Source organism: Magallana gigas, chromosome 10 (assembly GCF_963853765.1).
Source record: "Magallana gigas chromosome 10, xbMagGiga1.1, whole genome shotgun sequence".
NCBI classification, from domain to species: domain Eukaryota; kingdom Metazoa; phylum Mollusca; class Bivalvia; order Ostreida; family Ostreidae; genus Magallana; species Magallana gigas.
In genome coordinates, this window is record NC_088862.1 from 32,158,923 (window position 1) to 32,175,924 (window position 17,002).

General features: G+C 33.6%; 3 protein-coding genes across 3 annotated transcripts in view; 1 reads left to right on the forward strand and 2 right to left on the reverse strand.

Annotated features, from left to right (window-relative positions):
* The window catches only part of LOC105330818 (uncharacterized), a 480,842-nt gene that overhangs the window by 364,055 nt on the left and 99,785 nt on the right, over window positions 1-17,002 (reverse strand). The window lies entirely within an intron of this gene.
* Window positions 1-17,002, forward strand: part of LOC136272182 (uncharacterized) — an 82,734-nt gene that overhangs the window by 6,206 nt on the left and 59,526 nt on the right. The window lies entirely within an intron of this gene.
* The window catches only part of LOC117683827 (uncharacterized), a 39,348-nt gene continuing 24,202 nt past the window's right edge, over window positions 1,857-17,002 (reverse strand). The window contains exon 3 of the mRNA XM_066073442.1: window positions 1,857-2,033. Within this exon, the coding sequence (XP_065929514.1) occupies window positions 1,857-2,033 (177 nt within the window). The remainder of the gene's footprint in view (window positions 2,034-17,002) is intronic.

Sequence of the window (17,002 nt, forward strand, 5' to 3'; positions counted from 1 at the left end):
AGTCATGACCATCTGGAAAGAAACAGGAGCATTCATCAAATCATAAGGTATATGTTTGTATTCATAATTGCCATTTTGAGTAATAAAAGCAGACTTATGTTGAGAGTCGGGGTGCATAGCGATTTGTAAGAAAGCACTGTGTAGGTCGAGACTTGTGAAGAACTGAGCTTTACTTTGGCCAATGGTATCAAAGACACATTCTAATCTTGGCAGAGAAAATGGCATTGGTTTGGTTATTTTGTTTAATTTTCGAAAGTCAGTTACAAGTCTGAATTCACCAGAAGATTTCTTTACTAACAAACAAGGAGAATGCCAATCACTTTTTGATTCCTGAATGATATCATTTTTCAACCAATCGTCCACTTGTCTATTGATTTCTGCGTGGTGTGCAGGTGTTGTTCGGTAAAAAGGCATTTTGACAGGTTTTGTATTAGAATCTGTTTCAATCGTGTGCATGTATATATTGCATTTCCCTAGATTATGTGTTCTTGTTGCGAAGATGTCTTTACGTTTGTGTAACAATTCTTGTCATGATCTGCCTTTGATGTGTATTCAGGTCTGAGTTAGTGAGGTCAAATGAGATGTCAGATGATTTGTTTGTTTGTGTACTGGCAGTTGATTGTTTGTTTGTGTCGGTATGAACCATGTGAATGGACGCAGATTCATCTGTTGTTGGTTGTGTATCAAGATGGTAAACCATGCATGCATCTTGGTCAATTTGAAACCGTAGCTGCTATTTTACTTTTACCCAAACGAATCTTCCGGTTGGTTGGATTTAGCACTTTAAGACATTACTGACTATTGTTGACTTTGATTAAGCATTTTAAACCCAAAAGATCTGTATTGTGCAATTCATTATCTAATGGTTCTAACAAAACTGTTTCTCCAGACTTTCTATTTGAAATTTTAAAACACAAAATTGTCTCTGAATGAGGTGGTAAAATTGTTGATTTTGCAACTCTTGCTATGCCACTGTTTGACCTTAGCACGAAAACATTAGCAGCATCATTGAGAAAGGACATTGTGTTGTTTGCTAACTTTATGGTCACCTTGTGTTTTTTCATGAAATCTAGACCAATAATTAAAGAATGTGGGAACTTTTCAACAACATGCACAGGGAAAGTGAATGTAGCACCTTGAAATGATAAGGGGAGGCCAAGTTTACCCAAAACATTCAACCTACCACCAACTCCGTTTACAAAATAAAAATCTGGTGTCATAAGCACAGCATTTGCATAAGATGTTTTGTTCAAATATAGAGCACTAACTACAGTAATTGAAACACCAGTGTCAACAAGAGCATTTGTTCTTTTCTTATTGATAGAAATATCAACAGTATTCTTTATCATATTTGTAGCTAAATTTAAATCAGATGATTTTGCACTTTGATTTTGACATTTTTCCATAAAATGGATAGGCTTGAATTCCTATTGGTTAAAATCAAAATTTGTTATCTTTCTATGTAATGGACTAGCAGGGTTAGAAAAACATGCAATTTGAAAATGACCAATTTGGGCACTTACTGGGACCAGGTTGACGTTGATTCTGGGCTGGACGGGAACCATGCTGTCTGGACGGAGGAGTGGGCCGAGGAAAGCGGTTTCCTTGGTTGCGAGGTCCGTATCGAGAGGCATTGTTGGAGAATTGCGGTCTGTCTCTGCTTTCACTTTTAAAATGTTTTTGAGAACGGAAATCATATCCTCGGGGTTTTCCATGGTTTCTGGTGTGCATATTAGTATGAGAATTGTTCTGTTGATCAGATGAGGCATAACGGTCACGCACTTCTGCAGGAGCATATTGGTCTCGGCAGTCTAAACCCATAACGCTTGATTCCAGTTGTTTTGAAAGTTTCTTCATCAGACGATTTCCATGCCTTCAATGGATGCAATCAGGCTGTCATTTTTACGAATCTTCACTGTTGATTCTGGCCTTTTTGCGAATTTAAATAGGTCCTCAAATGTTTGAGGATCTTTATCTAACATCTTTTCACACTTGATGTATTCACTGGTGTTGTTGTTGATGAGGAATTCACACTTAATGTATCGCAAAAAATTAACACTAACCCGTCAAATCATGTTGACCTTCTACATTCCGTGTTTAAATTACTAAGTATGAGATTGCTTGACACTACAGGTGGTTTAAAAAGTAGAAAGTTAAAAATCGGAAAATCTGGAAATTTAGATATTACAATAGTTTTAATTAGATCATGGATGATTAACTAATTATCAAACATTCCTTGAACAAATTTATGTTAAAAGATTAAACCAAATTAAATGGGAATTGTTTATTGAGGGCAAGACAGTCCTTTAAAGACGGGCAAAGACAGAGAAAAAACTCGGTCTTAAGAACGAGGCAGTCCATTAACGACGGGAAAGACGAAGAAAATATAACCTTTATGTAGCATTATATATTAAGGCGAGATAGCTCTAGCTTCCAAATGTTGTCTTACCTACATGTAGTCCAAAACAGCTGTATCAGAGCTGATTACTTTAAAAAAAACGGCTCTATCAGGGCTGATACTCCTCTACCTGTACAGCTATACCAGGGATGATACACAACTACCATGATAGCTAAATCAGGACAAATACACTACTACCACAACTACTGAATCAGGGCTGATAAACTACTACCAGAACAGCTGTATCAGGGCTGATAACCTACTACCAGTACAGCTATATTAAGGCTAATACACAATTACCAGTACAGATATATCATGGCTGATACACTTCTACCACAACAGTTGTATCAGGGCTGATACACTACTCACACAACAGCTATATCAGGGCTGATACACTACTACCACAACAGCTGTATCAGGGCTGATACACTACTACCAGTACAGCTAGATCATGGCTGATACACTTCTACCACAACAGCTGTATCAGGGCTGATACACTACTCCCACAACAGCTATATCAGGGCTGATACACTGCTACCACAACAGCTGTATCAGGGCTGATAGACTGCTACCACCACAGCTGTATCAGGGCTGATGCACTTCTACCACAACAGCTATATCAGAACTGATACTCTACTACCAGAATATCTTTATCAGGGCTGATACACTGCTACCAAAACAGCTATATCAGGACTGATATACTACTAGGTACATGTCTCAATGTCGGGCAACGTCACCTTACACTTATTTTTGTTTCAAGTGGTGGATAATTATTGGAAGTTACGGGCGTGTCATGGTAGGAGATTGCACGATAAACAACCTCCACAGCTCAAGGGCAGGAGTCTAGGTCTTTAAATGATGGTGTAATAAAATTATATTAAATTAACGTTTGAAATATTAAACATATATGTATTTTAAAGGCTGAGGTTTTTCTAAGGTAAGTTCAAGTAGATTTGGCGCCTAAATGATAAAAGTGTGAAGCCCTGGGGAAAACACGCTTGCTTGTGTATACATATCTATATATATGGTGTGTTCAAATGCTTTCAACATAGTTTTCCCAATGATCTAGAAAATTATCGTATCCATGTGTGCACTAATGTAAAAAAAAATTGACGATCGCTGAAAAAAATTTACTTAAGGAATAATCAACCACGTGCGACTTGCATGGGCGAAATCTTTCGTTTTTCTAAACAACGGGAGTGAGTGTTTATCGCGATGTTTAATGCAACAATACGATCATCGTTTTGTACTCAAATACTTATATAACATTTGTGAAAATGCACGTTTGTAAAACTTCTCCGATCAGCTGCAAATGTGCTCAATGATTCTATATACCAGCGGCGCATGTACCAGAGTTGTTGGTTCTTGTTTCTTTTACGGAATCGACTCATGAAACTTAAAGAAATGTAATACCTGTAGATCGTGGGTACAACATTTGATTTAAAGATTACGTTTACTCAGGGGCGAAAAAGTCCACTAATAGGAACAAAAAACTACTTATTCCACATTGTAGCCTCACTATTGTGGTGCTATTTTTCACTTTCAAATAACTAGGTCAATGACCTATTTTTTCTGCTAGTGACCTCTGAATGTTTTTTGAAAAAATTGTCACAATTTGTCAAAATTGTCCACCATTTTCAAGGTTTTCTTTATTTTGTAATTATTAGAAATATTAAAACAATTTGTAGGTTGGGAAATGATAAAATATGAATAGCTTTACTAATTTTATATTTGACTGAATCGTTTTAAGCTCATATTTTAAATTTAATTTAGTTCGAATTTCCTCTATCAATTTTCAAAATTGCACCCATTTTTGATCAAGTTTTACAAAAAAACTGACTAATAGGAGCTCCAATCATTGATTGCCTAAAACTGTTTTTGTTAACATTACAATTATAAGGTCAATGATCAAAATTTTGAGATATTTTATCTTGAATCCATTTTATGTAATTTAAAGATTTTTCCAAGTGCGTGCCAGCCAGTGATATAAATTTATAGACGGGTAAATACAGCCATACAATATGTAAAATGATGTGAAAAAAAATATAGAAACTTAACTTTTTCAGTTACTTTGCAACAGAAATTTTAAAAGAGAAAAATGAAAATTTTAGTCCGAATTTCCTCTGTTTTAATATCAATCTACCTTTGTCGGAGTATATATCTTTCTAAATAAACAAATCATGCATATCAATAAAGATATTTGTCAATAATGTTGCTATTTTGTGTTTTTAAAACAATTTTGGACTTCAGATATTGAATTTTGTAAAAATATTTTTTGAAATCTCAAACCCTGAGTAAACTTTATCCTTAATTAGGTTCTTACTTGTTTTGTAGAGATGATATAGCTAAATCTAAATTTGATATCTTTTTTTCAAATTGCAGAGATATTCGTATCCAAAAATTGATTTTCCGGTAATGTTGCTTCTGCGTTCATGGTTACGAAAATAGTGTTAGGTTCAAAGTGAAATTAACTCGTACCCAAATTAATCGAAAATTGTTAAGTAGTACTTGAAAATATTCAGACTTTTTTTGTTAAGTCGTTTTTGAAATCGTTAGGGGATTTGTTAACCCGTACTTAAAGTAATTCGGATTTGATTAAGTCGTAGATATATTTGATTTTTTGTATCTTGTTGTTGCAGTTACTCTTCTTAATGGTTTAAGAACTTGCTTCCTCCAGGAACTTTGAGCTTTACTTTCGACATTAACGGGAAGCCCACTTGTTGCTTTGCAACGAACTTTTACTCTAGTTAATTTTCCATTTTCAATTGTTCACAAATGAATATCTTAACTAATAAAAGGACGTTTTTATGGATGATTGGCGCCTCGTGATTTTGATAGACCAGGTGTTCAGTGCGTTTGGTATGGTACACAAACTAAGTACAGAGTAAAATTTTAATTGATATCTTTTAATTGTCAAGATTACAAAATTTGTCTATGTCGAAAACAGTTTCTTTTGATTATAGCGCTAATGGCAATGTCGTTTTCTCGTCACATTATGCTTTAAAAGACAAAAATTAATCGCACCATCGTCGCAAGGCTAGACATGGTATACACAGGGCGAGTAAATGAATGCCAGTCATTTCTAACATCCAATGAAGGCAGTGCTTTTTTTCTCGGTCTTTAATCTAAATTAAATGGAGAATCACTGTTTGTACTGCATGTACTACCAATTCCCGATGGTCCGGAACCAACCCCCTCCCCACCTCCCCTTCAGATAAATAAATCTACTGGGCAGGAATGCTAGACTAGAGGTAGCCGCTGGAAAATGCTGTCTAGATTAAGAATATTGAAATTGTTATAACACAAACGCAGAATGCAATTCGACAAAAATTACAATTAAATGTGTGATAGAGTGTTATTTTTTATTTGTTTTTATTGAAATATTTAAATATCAAATATATCAGTTGGTTTTTGTGATACGTTTTGGCTGGTAGATCAATTCATATAGTCAAAAGGGACGGTCTGTATGGTTTCATAGTCATTTAACTTTTTGTACATGTACATCAAATTGCCTGACGATAGTTTGACGATACTGATGAGTACATCAACTTGTCTACATTCTATATGCATGCCCGCTTGTAATCATTGAACCAGACCGAGTGTACGAACCGTGATCCATAATAAGGGTTTTAAAATATAAACCGGCATATATTATTAAACATTCGAATCCAAGACGCAGGAGCTTGTCTTTACAAAAAGAAACCACTGCTACAAATGTTCGAACATATTGATAACTGAAATAAAGATGAAATCAATTAAACAAGTAATATATGTGGGTCGAAATGACTCTGGGACCAAATTGTTGGATGCCGAAACGACGAAACGTCATCATGAAGTGTGAACAGACGATAGAAGGAATCTGACGGATGTTTATTTGGATGGCTAATTGTTCATCGTGTAAGAAATGAAATGTTAAAGGCTTGTTCAGGGTTACAAATTCTAATATGTTTTACGGTGCGCCCGTTGGGGCGAGCGCAGCTTGCGATCAAACAATGAATTATGATAAATTAATGAAAATAAAATTAACAATGTAAATAAATTTGATTGTAAAATCAAATAAAACATATCTATGTTTTCAGTAAATTTACATCATTCATAATTTATAAGATATGTTATTTATTCATTTACAAGTTGAACAATAGTTTAATATCGGATACAATGTTGTTGAATAATAAAGATTTTAATACAAATGTTCTACTCCTTTAAAGTTATTGTAACGTACGTCAGTTCATCCCCTTTTTAATTTTGCAATAGATATTTTTTCTTAAACTTACAAACTAAAATTGAATTATCATGGGTAAGGGGGAAAGCCAGTCATAGGCCATAGTTAAATACTCAGCCAGAGTAAGGGGGAAAGCTACTCATAGGCCATAGTCAAATACTCAGCCAGAGTAAGAGGAAAGACAGTCATGGGCCTCCGTCAAATATTCAGCCAGGGTAAGGAAGAAAGTCAGTGATAGACGATAGACAACAGTCAAATACTCATTCAGGGTAAGGGGGAAAGCCAGTCATAAGCCATAGTCAAATACTCAGCCAGTGTAAGGGGGAAATTCAGTCATAGACGACAGTCAAATACTCAGCCAGGGTAAGGGGGAAAGTCAGTCATAGACGACAGTCAAATACTTAGCCAGGGGAATCGGAGAAACCCAGTCATAGGCCACAGTCAAATACTCAGCCAGGGTAAAGGGGAAAGTCAGTTGTTACCACAGTCAAATACTCAGCCAGGGTAAAGGGGAAAGTCAGTTGTTACCATAGTCAAATACTCAGCCAGGGTAAGGGGGGAAGTCAGTTGTTACCACAGTCAAATACTCAGCCAGGGTAAGGGGGAAGCCAGTCATAGGCCACTGTCAAATACTCAGCCAGAAAAAGGGGGAAAGCCAGTCATAAGCCATAGTCAAATACTCAGCCAGGGTAAGGGGGAAATCAGTCATAGACGACAGTCAAATACTTAGCCAGGGTAAGGGGAAAAGCTAGTCATAGACGACAGTCAAATACTTAGCCAGGGTAAGGGAAGAAACCCAGTCATAGGCTACAGTCAAATACTTAGCCAGGGTAAGGGGGAAAGCCAGTCATAGGCCACTGTCAAATACTCAGCCAGAAAAAGGGGGAAAGCCAGTCATAGGCCACAGTCAAATACTCAGCCAGGGTAAGGGGGATAGCCAGTCATAGGCCAAAGTCAAATACTTAGCCAGTAGAACCAGTACATTTTAATCAGAGAAAGTCATAGAGATTGAGAGGGAATAGCGAAAAATTCGGTTTCATAGAAAGAAAGTGGGTACATTTTTATCAGAGAAAGTCTCTCAATCCCTTTTTCCCATTTCTGTTTCTCTTTCTTTATCATTCTCTCTCTCTCTCTCTCTCTCTCTCTCTCTCTCTCTCTCTCTCTCTCTCTCTCTCTCTCTCTCTCTCTCTCTCTCTCTCTGAGAAAGCAAGCGTGTATGAAAGCAGAGGGATTTTGAGAAAGGGATATGAAAGAAGGAATGAGAAACAAATTTTAATGCAAAAAAAATCTGAGAGATGTACAGAAAGAATGAAAGAAGAAAGAGACAAGGATATATGTTGTCAGAGAGAGAGAGAGAGAGAGAGAGAGAGAGAGAGAGAGAGAGAGAGAGAGAGAGAGAGAGAAAACAAAGTGTTCTAGAGAGTGTGAGTAGGTAGATAAAAAGAGAAAAAACAAGATTACATGTTCAACAGAGAAAATCAAAGATAACTAGAACTTTTTTTTTGTCTTCAACAAAAAGTAAGGGCTTTTCGACATCCCCTTTCCCTTTTTTGATTGTAAATGTCAGGTAAATTCGTATCTATTTTTTATTTTAAAATTCTTCACCGCCTTGGTATAATCAGTTGCCTTTTAGAAATATAACCTTATAAATAATGCAATGTCAAAAAAAGATAACTTTAGCACTTTAAAAGTAAAAATACTTTTAATTTCTAAAAGAATATTTCCAAAAAATCATAAAAAAGTAAGTATTCCTTTCTCAAATTGAAAACGTGGTATGCCTAGAGTATTAATCTTCTACGTTCATTGAGCAAAGCGAGATAACTCTTTCTAAATCACTTTTTTCAACTTTTAAAAAGTTGCAATATTCACACCCTTAATACTCCTATAAGAAGTCAAAAAATGGCCCTACGGACCATAATTTTTAAATTGTACTCTTTACTCAAAACGTAAAACCGAAAAGATTTTAAAAATCGGATGAAAAATAAAAAAGATACAGCTAATGGGTTGTTTTTAGCTTTGACCCCTCTGGATCCCTTATCTTTCAAAATTTTTATCTCAAAACATTTTCCGGTCTGCAAATTAGGTCCCTCAATATAAATATTAAATATGGAAATATTTACTTGAAAACTGTTTGAGAAAAAGTGGCACGCGTGAATTCAGTTTAACATTAAAACACCCATAGACGATTTTTTATCAACTTATAAAACCGGAAGTTCTCAATTGTTTCAAACGAAACTTTACGTATATGATAATTATGACAGTTTTAACATTTTCCATTCCCCATTAAAAAAATTTGGTGGTTATTTCAAATTTTATTTTTTTCATCCCCCCCTTTTTCATAGTTTGAAGTCTAATATCTCAAAAACAGCAAGAGATACAAAAAAGTTGTCGCTTACGATTTTGTATATCATACTTTGAAGTATCTAAATCCAAAATTTCTTTGTTTATAATCAAAAAATAAAATAGATACAAAGGTCCTTTTAATATTTTGTTTTTTGCATGTGTAAACCGGAAGTATATAGACCGGAAGTCCAAAAAAGGACATACGGGAGAACTAAACAATTGCTAAAAGAATCTAACATTAAATTTTTATTTTTCTGTTCCGTTTTCAAAAAATCCATGACGAAACTTTGTCGAGAAGAATAATAATAACTAGAACTTTTTTTGTCTTCAACAAAAAGTAAGGGCTTTTCGACAGCCCCATTATCCCTTTTTAATTAAATGTTCAAAAAAAAATTAGTCTCTAAGTTTTTTCCAAGTGTTCTAAACGCCTTGGTATCCCCAGTTGCTTGGATATGATCTTATAAGTAGTGCAATGTGAAAAGAAAGATAACTCCAGAATTTTACAGGTAGCTACACTTCTAATTTCCAGAGGAATGTTTTCAAAAAAATCATTTAGAAGTAAGTATTTATTCCTCGGACACAAAACTAGGTATGCCTATAGTATGTATGCTCTATATATATATGTATACAACAAAGCGAGATAACTCTTACTAAAAAAAAAATTGAAATTTAAACATTTGATGATCTTTGGGCTTTCCAAACCCCTATAAGGAGTCAACAAGTGGCCCCTCGGACCATAATTTTAAGATTGTACTCTTTATTCTGAACAATAAACTGAAAAGATTTTGGAAATTAGATGAAAGGTAAAAAAGTTACAGCTAAAGGGCTGTTTTGAACGTTGGCCCCTGCAGATCCCTTATTCTTTCGAATTGTCTACCCAAAAACTTTTCCGGTCTGCGCATTGGTTGTGTCATTATTTAAAAAAAATGTTGTAATAATTACCCAAAAACTTTTTGAGAAAACGTGACACGCGTAATTTTAGTTTAACATTAAAACTCCCATAGACAATTTTTCATAGGCTCATAAAACCGGAAGTACTGAATATTTTTTATTCCAACTTGGAATATATGTTAAATAGTTGTATCTGAACAATTTTTTGGCGTCTTATAAAAATTTGAAGGTTTTTTGAATTTTTTGGGTTTTACATCCCCCCTTTTCTCAAGTTCGAGCCTTAATATCTCAAAAATGGTAAGAGATAGAGGAATGCCTACGCTTACAATTTTGTACAGCTGGACAAGATGCATCTAATTCTTAAATTTGAATGCTCTAACTCAAAAAATAATAAAGATATTTTGTTTCAATGAATTTTTAGTATTTCCCTTGTCAAAACCGGAAGTGCCGGAACCGGAAGTCCAAAACCTTACATACGCGTGTCATATAAAGGTGCTATAAGATTATAGCATACTTGTTTTAATATGTTTTTCCGTTTTCAAAAAATCGCTGACGAAACTTTGTCGAGAATAAGAATAATAACTAGAACTTTTTTTGTCTTCAACAAAAAGTAAGGGCTTTTCGACAGCCCCATTATCCCTTTTTAATTAAATGTTAAAAAAAAAATTAGTCTCTAAGTTTTTTCCAAGTGTTCCAAACGCCTTGGTATCCCTAGTTGCTTGGATATGATCTTATAAGTAGTGCAATGTGAAAAGAAAGATAACTCCAGAATTTTACAGGTAGCTACACTTCTAATATCCAGAGGAATATTTTCAAAAAATCATTTTGAAGTAAGTATTTATTCCTCGGACACAAAACTTGGTATGCCTATAGTATGTATGCTCTTCCTTCTTACAACAAAGCGAGATAACTCTTACTAAAAAAAAATTTGAAATTTAAACATGTGATGATTTTTGGGCTTTCCAAACCCCTATAAGGAGTCAACAAGTGGCCCCTCGGACCATAATTTTAAAATGGTACTCTTTATTCTGAACAATAAACTGAAAAGATTTTGGAAATTAGATGAAAGGTAAAAAAGTTACAGCTAAAGGGCTGTTTTGAACGTTGGCCCCTGCAGATCCCTTATTCTTTCGAATTGTCTAATCAAAAACTTTTCCGGTCTGTGCATTGATTGTGTCATTATTAGAAAAAAATGTTGTAATAATTACCCAAAAACTTTTTGAGAAAACGTGACACGCGTGAATTTAGTTTAACATTGAAACTCCCATAGACAATTTTTCATAGGCTCATAAAACCGGAAGTACTGAATATTTTTTATTCAAACTTGGAATATATGTTAAATAGTTGTATCTGAACAATGTTTTGGCGTCTTATCAAATTTGAAGGTTATTTGAATTTTTTGGGTTTTACATCCCCCCTTTTCTCAAGTTCGAGCCTTAATATCTCAAAAATGGTTAGAGATAGAGGAATGCCTACGCTTACAATTTTGTACAGCTGGACAAGATGCATCTAATTCTTAAAATTGAATGCTCTAACTCAAAAAATAATAAAGATATTATGTTTCAATGAATTTTTAGTATTTCCCTTGTCAAAACCGGAAGTGACGGAACAGGAAGTCCAAAACCTTACATACGCGTGTCATATAAAGGTGCTATAAGATTATAGCATATTTGTTTTAATATGTTTTTCCGTTTTCAAAAAATCGCTGACGAAACTTTGTCGAGAATAAGAATAATAACTAGAACTTTTTTTGTCTTCAACAAAAAGTAAGGGCTTTTCGACAGCCCCATTATCCCTTTTTAATTAAATGTTCAAAAAAAAATTATTCTCTAAGTTTTGTCCAAGTGTTCTAAACGCCTTGGTATCCCCAGTTGCTTGGATATGATCTTATGAGTAGTGCAATGTGAAAAGAAAGATAACTCCAGAATTTTACAGGTAGCTACACTTCTAATTTCCAGAGGAATATTTTCAAAAAATCATTTTGAAGCAAGTATTCATTCCTCGGACACAAAACTTAGTATGCCTATAGTATGTATGCTCTACATTCTTACAACAAAGCGAGATAACTCTTACTAAAAAAAAATTTAAATTTCAACAAGTGATGATCTTTGGGCTTTCAAAACCCCTATAAGGAGTCAAAAAGTGGCCCCTCGGAGCATAAGTTTAAGATTGTACTCTTTATTCTGAACAATAAACTGAAAAGATTTTGGAAATTAGATGAAAGGTAAAAAAGTTACAGCTAAAGGGCTGCTTTAAAAGTTGGCCCCTGCAGATCCCTTATTCTTTCGAATTGTCTACCCAAAAACTTTTCCGGTCTGCGCATTGGTTGTGTCATTATTAAAAAAAAATGTTGTAATAATTACTCCAAAACTTTTTAAGAAAACGTGACACGCGTGATTTTAGTTTAACATTGAAACTCCCATAGACAATTTTTCATAGGCTCATAATACCGGAAGTACTCAATATCTTTTATTCAAACTTGGAATATATGTTAAATAGTTCTATCTAAACAATGTTTTGGCGTCTTATAAAAATTTGAAGGGTTTTTGAAATTTTTTTGGTTTTATATCCCCCCTTTTCTCAAGTTCGAGCCTTAATATCTCAAAAATGGTTAGAGATAGAGGAATGCCTACGCTTACGATTTTGTACAACTGGACAAGATGCATCTAATTCTTAAATTTGAATGCTCTAACTCAAACAATAATAAAGATATTATGTTTCAATGAATTTTTAGTATTTCCCTTGTCAAAACCGGAAGTGCCGGAACCGGAAGTCCAAAACCTTACATACGCGTGTCATATAAAGGTGCTATAAGATTATAGCATTCTTGTTTTAATATGTTTTTCGGTTTTCAAAAAATCGCTGACGAAACTTTGTCGAGAATAAGAATAATAACTAGAACTTTTTTTGTCTTCAACAAAAAGTAAGGGCTTTTCGACAGCCCTAGTTTCCTTTTTTTTTTTTTGAAATGTTTAATAAATTTTGTCTGATCTATTTCCATATTTTCTGAACGCCTTGGTATAACCAGTTGCTTAGATAGGAATTCATGGGTAGTGCAGTGTGAAAAGAAAGATAACTCCAGAACTTAACAAGTAGCTACACATCAAATTTCCAGAAGAATATTTTCAAAAAAATCATTTCAAAGTAAGTATTCAGTCCTTGGACGCAAAACTTGGTATTCTAAGAGTATTTGTGCTCTATATTCTTTAAAAAAAGCGAGATAACTCTTCCAAAAAATAATTTTGAAATTTAAAAAAGTTGTGATCTTTAGGCCCTTCAAACCCCTATAGGGAGTCAAAAAGTGGCCCCTCGGACCATAATTTTTAAATTGTACTCTTTATTCTGAACTATTAACCGAAAAGATTTTGAAAATTGGATGAATAATAAAAAAGATACAGCTAAATAGCTGTTTTTAATACTGACCCCTACAGATCCCTTATTTTTCAAAAGTTCTTTTCCAGGTCCTTTTCCGGTCTGCGCATTAGGTCCCTTATTGCAAACATCAAATACAAAAATATTTGCATGATAACTGTTTGAGAAAACGTTACACGCGTGAATTCAATTTAACATAGAAACTCCCATAGACAATTTTCATCGGCTCATAAAACCGGAAGTACTCAATATTATTCAATGAAACTTGGAATATACCTAAATTACTTCTATTTAAACAATATCTATCCGTTTTATAGCATTCTTAAGCTTTTTCTGATTTTTTTGTTTTGTCATCCCCCCTTTTCTCAAGTTAGAGGCCTAAAATCTCAAAACTGATAAGAGATAGAAACTCGCCTCCACTAAACTTTTTAAACAACTCAACAAGGTTAATCTAACTCTAAAATTACAACGAAATTCCTCAAGAAATAAAAACAACATATTGATTCTTTTTATTTCTCGTATTTTGCTTGTGTAAACCGGAAGTACCGGAACCGGAAGTCCAAAAAGGGACATACGCGTGCCATTTAGAAATGCTATTAGTCCATTCCATAATTGTTTCAATATTCCTTTCTGTTTTTAAAAAATCGCTGACGAAAGTTTGTCGAGAAATAAAAAATAATAACTAGAACTTTTTTTGTCTTCAACAAAAAGTAAGGGCTTTTCGACAGCCCCAGTTTCCCTTTTTTATTTAAAGTGTCAAACAAAAAATATCTCTAATCTATTTGCAAATTTTCTAATCGCCTCGGTATAACCAGTTGCTTAGATAGGAATTTATGAGTACTGCAGTGTGAAAAGAAAGATAACTCCAGAATTTAACAAGTAGCTACACCTGTAATTTTTTGAAGAATTTTTTCAAAAAATCATTCCAAAGTAAGTATTCATTCCTTGGACGCAAAACTTGGTATGCTAAGAGTATTTGTGCTCTACATTCTTAGAGCAAAGCGAGATAACTCTTCCAAGAAATAATTTTGAAATTTAAACAAGTTGTGATCTTTATGTCCTTCAAACCCCTAAAAGGAGTCAAAAAGTGGCCCCTCGGACCATAATTTTTAAATTGTACTCTTTATTCTAAACTATTAACCGAAAAGATTTTGAAAATCGGATGAATAATAAAAAAGATACAGCTAAAGGGCTGTTTTTAATACTGACCCCGACAGATCCCTTATTTTTCAGACGTTTTTTTCCAGGACCTTTTCCGGTCTGCGCATCAGGTCCCTTATTGCAAATATTAAATATAAAAATATTTGCATGATAACTGTTTGAGAGAACGTTACACGCGTGAATTCAATTTAACATAGAAACTCCCATAGACAATTTTCATCGGCTCATAAAACAGGAAGTACTCAATACTATTTAATGAAACTTGGAATATATTTTAATTACTTCTATCATAATAATATTGAGGCGTCAAATAAATTTTTTAAGGTCATTTGAATTTTTTTGTTTTTTCATCCCCCCTTTTCTAAAGTTTAGGACTTAATATCTCAAAAACAGTAAGAGATAGAAAGTTGTCTACGCTAACAATTTTGTTCAACTATTTATGATAAAGGTAAATCTAAAATTTGAATGCTCTACATTAAAAAATAAACAAAAAATAGAGTTTCAAACAATTTTTGCAATTTTCCTTGTAAAAACCGGAAGTACCGGAACCGGAACTTTAAAACCTTGTATTTCATAGACTGATACATTTGCTGTAAGACCAATTTATACTTGTATCAATATACCTTCCAGTTTTCAAAAAATCGCTGACAGAAATTTGTCTTAAAATAATAATAATAACTAGACCTATTTTTGTCTCCAACAAAAAGGAAGGGCTTTTCGACAGCCCTTAAAACCCCTTATTTAAATTTATCATATTTTCTCTCAGAATCTGTATATTTAAAATTAGGAAAATATCATGAGCATAAACCCATACGTTAACATTTAAGAAATTAAATGCCCAAAGAAAGACAACTTCAGAATTTTTTATCCAACTATATCGTTTGTTTCCTGAAATAAAAATTCTAAAAATTCATATATAAGAAAGTACTCATTTAAGATTCAAGAGTTTTGGTATGCCAAAAGCTCTAATGCTAATCATTCATTGAGCAAAGCGAGATAACTCTTGAAATTAATTTTTTTTTAAACGTGATAAAGTTATCATTTTCAGGCCCTTAATACCCCTATAAGGAGTAAAAAGTGGCCCTTTGGACCATGATTTTTAAATTGTACTTTTTATTCTAAACTAATAACTGAAAAGAGTTTGAAAATTTGGTGAGTAATAAAAAAGTTATAGCTAAAGGGTTGTTTTTAATACTGACCCCTTCATGTCCCTTATTTTTCGGAATTTTTTTCCTCAGATCTTTTCCGGTCTGCGCATTTAGTCCCTCATTACAAGTACAAAATATAAAAATATTTGCTTAAAAACCGTTTGAGAAAACGTTACATGCGTGAATTCAATTTAACATAGAAACTCCCATAGACAATTTTCATCGGCTCATAAAACCGGAAGTACTCAATACTATTCAATCAAACTTGGAATATATCTTAATTACGTCTATTTAAACAATATATATCATAATCATTTATTGAAAAAAGCGAGATAACTTTTGAAATTGAATTGCGATAAAGTTATCATTATCAGACCCTTAAAACCCCTATAAGGAGTCCAAAAGTGCCCCCTCGGACAATATTTTTTAAATTGTACTCTTTATTCTGAACTATAAACCGAAAAGATTTTGAAAATCGGAAAAACAATAAAAAAGTTACAGCTAAAGAGCCGTTTTTAATATTGACCCCTTCAGGTCCCTTCTTTTTCGGAATTTTTTTCCCAAGACCTTTTCCGGTCTGCGCATCAGGTCCCTAATTGCAAATACAAAATATAAAAATATTTGCTTTAAAACTGTTTGAGAAAACGTTACATGCGTGAATTCAATTTAACATAGAAACTCCCGTAGACAATTTTCATCGGCTCATAAAACCGGAAGTGCTCAATACTATTCAATGAAACTTAGAATATATCTTAATTACATTTATTTAAACAATATATATCCGTCTTAGAACATTTCTAAGCTTTTCTGAGTTTTTATTTTTTCATCCCCCCTTTTCTCAAGTTTGAGGCCTAAAATCTCAAAATTGATAAGAGATAGAAACTCGCCGCCGCTTTACTTTTTAAAAAACTCAACATGGTTGATCTAACTCTAAAATTACAACGAATTTCCTTTAAGAATAAAAACAATATATTGATTCATTTAATTTCTACGATTTTGCTTGTGTGAACCGGAAGTACCGGAACCGGAAGTCCAAAACCTTACATACTGGTGACATTAAAAAATGCTATAAGACTATTGTATAGTTATTTCTGAAATCCTTTCCGTTTTAAAAAAATCGCTGACGGAAATTCTGTCGAGAAAAAGAATAATAACTAGAACTTTTTTTTGTCTTCAACAAAAAGTAAGGGCTTTTCGACAGCCCCAGTTTCCCGTTTTTATTTAAAGTGTCAAAAAAAAAATATCTCTATTCTATTTCCAAATTTTCTAAACGCCTCGGTATAACCAGTTGCTAAGATAGGAATTTATGAGTACTGCAGTGTGAAAAGAAAGATAACTCCAGAATTTAACAAGTAGCTACACCTGTAATTTTCAGAAGAATATTTTCAAAAAATCATTCCAAAGTAAGTATTCATTCTTTGGACGCAAAACTTGGTATGCTAAGAGTATTTGTGCTCTACATTCTTA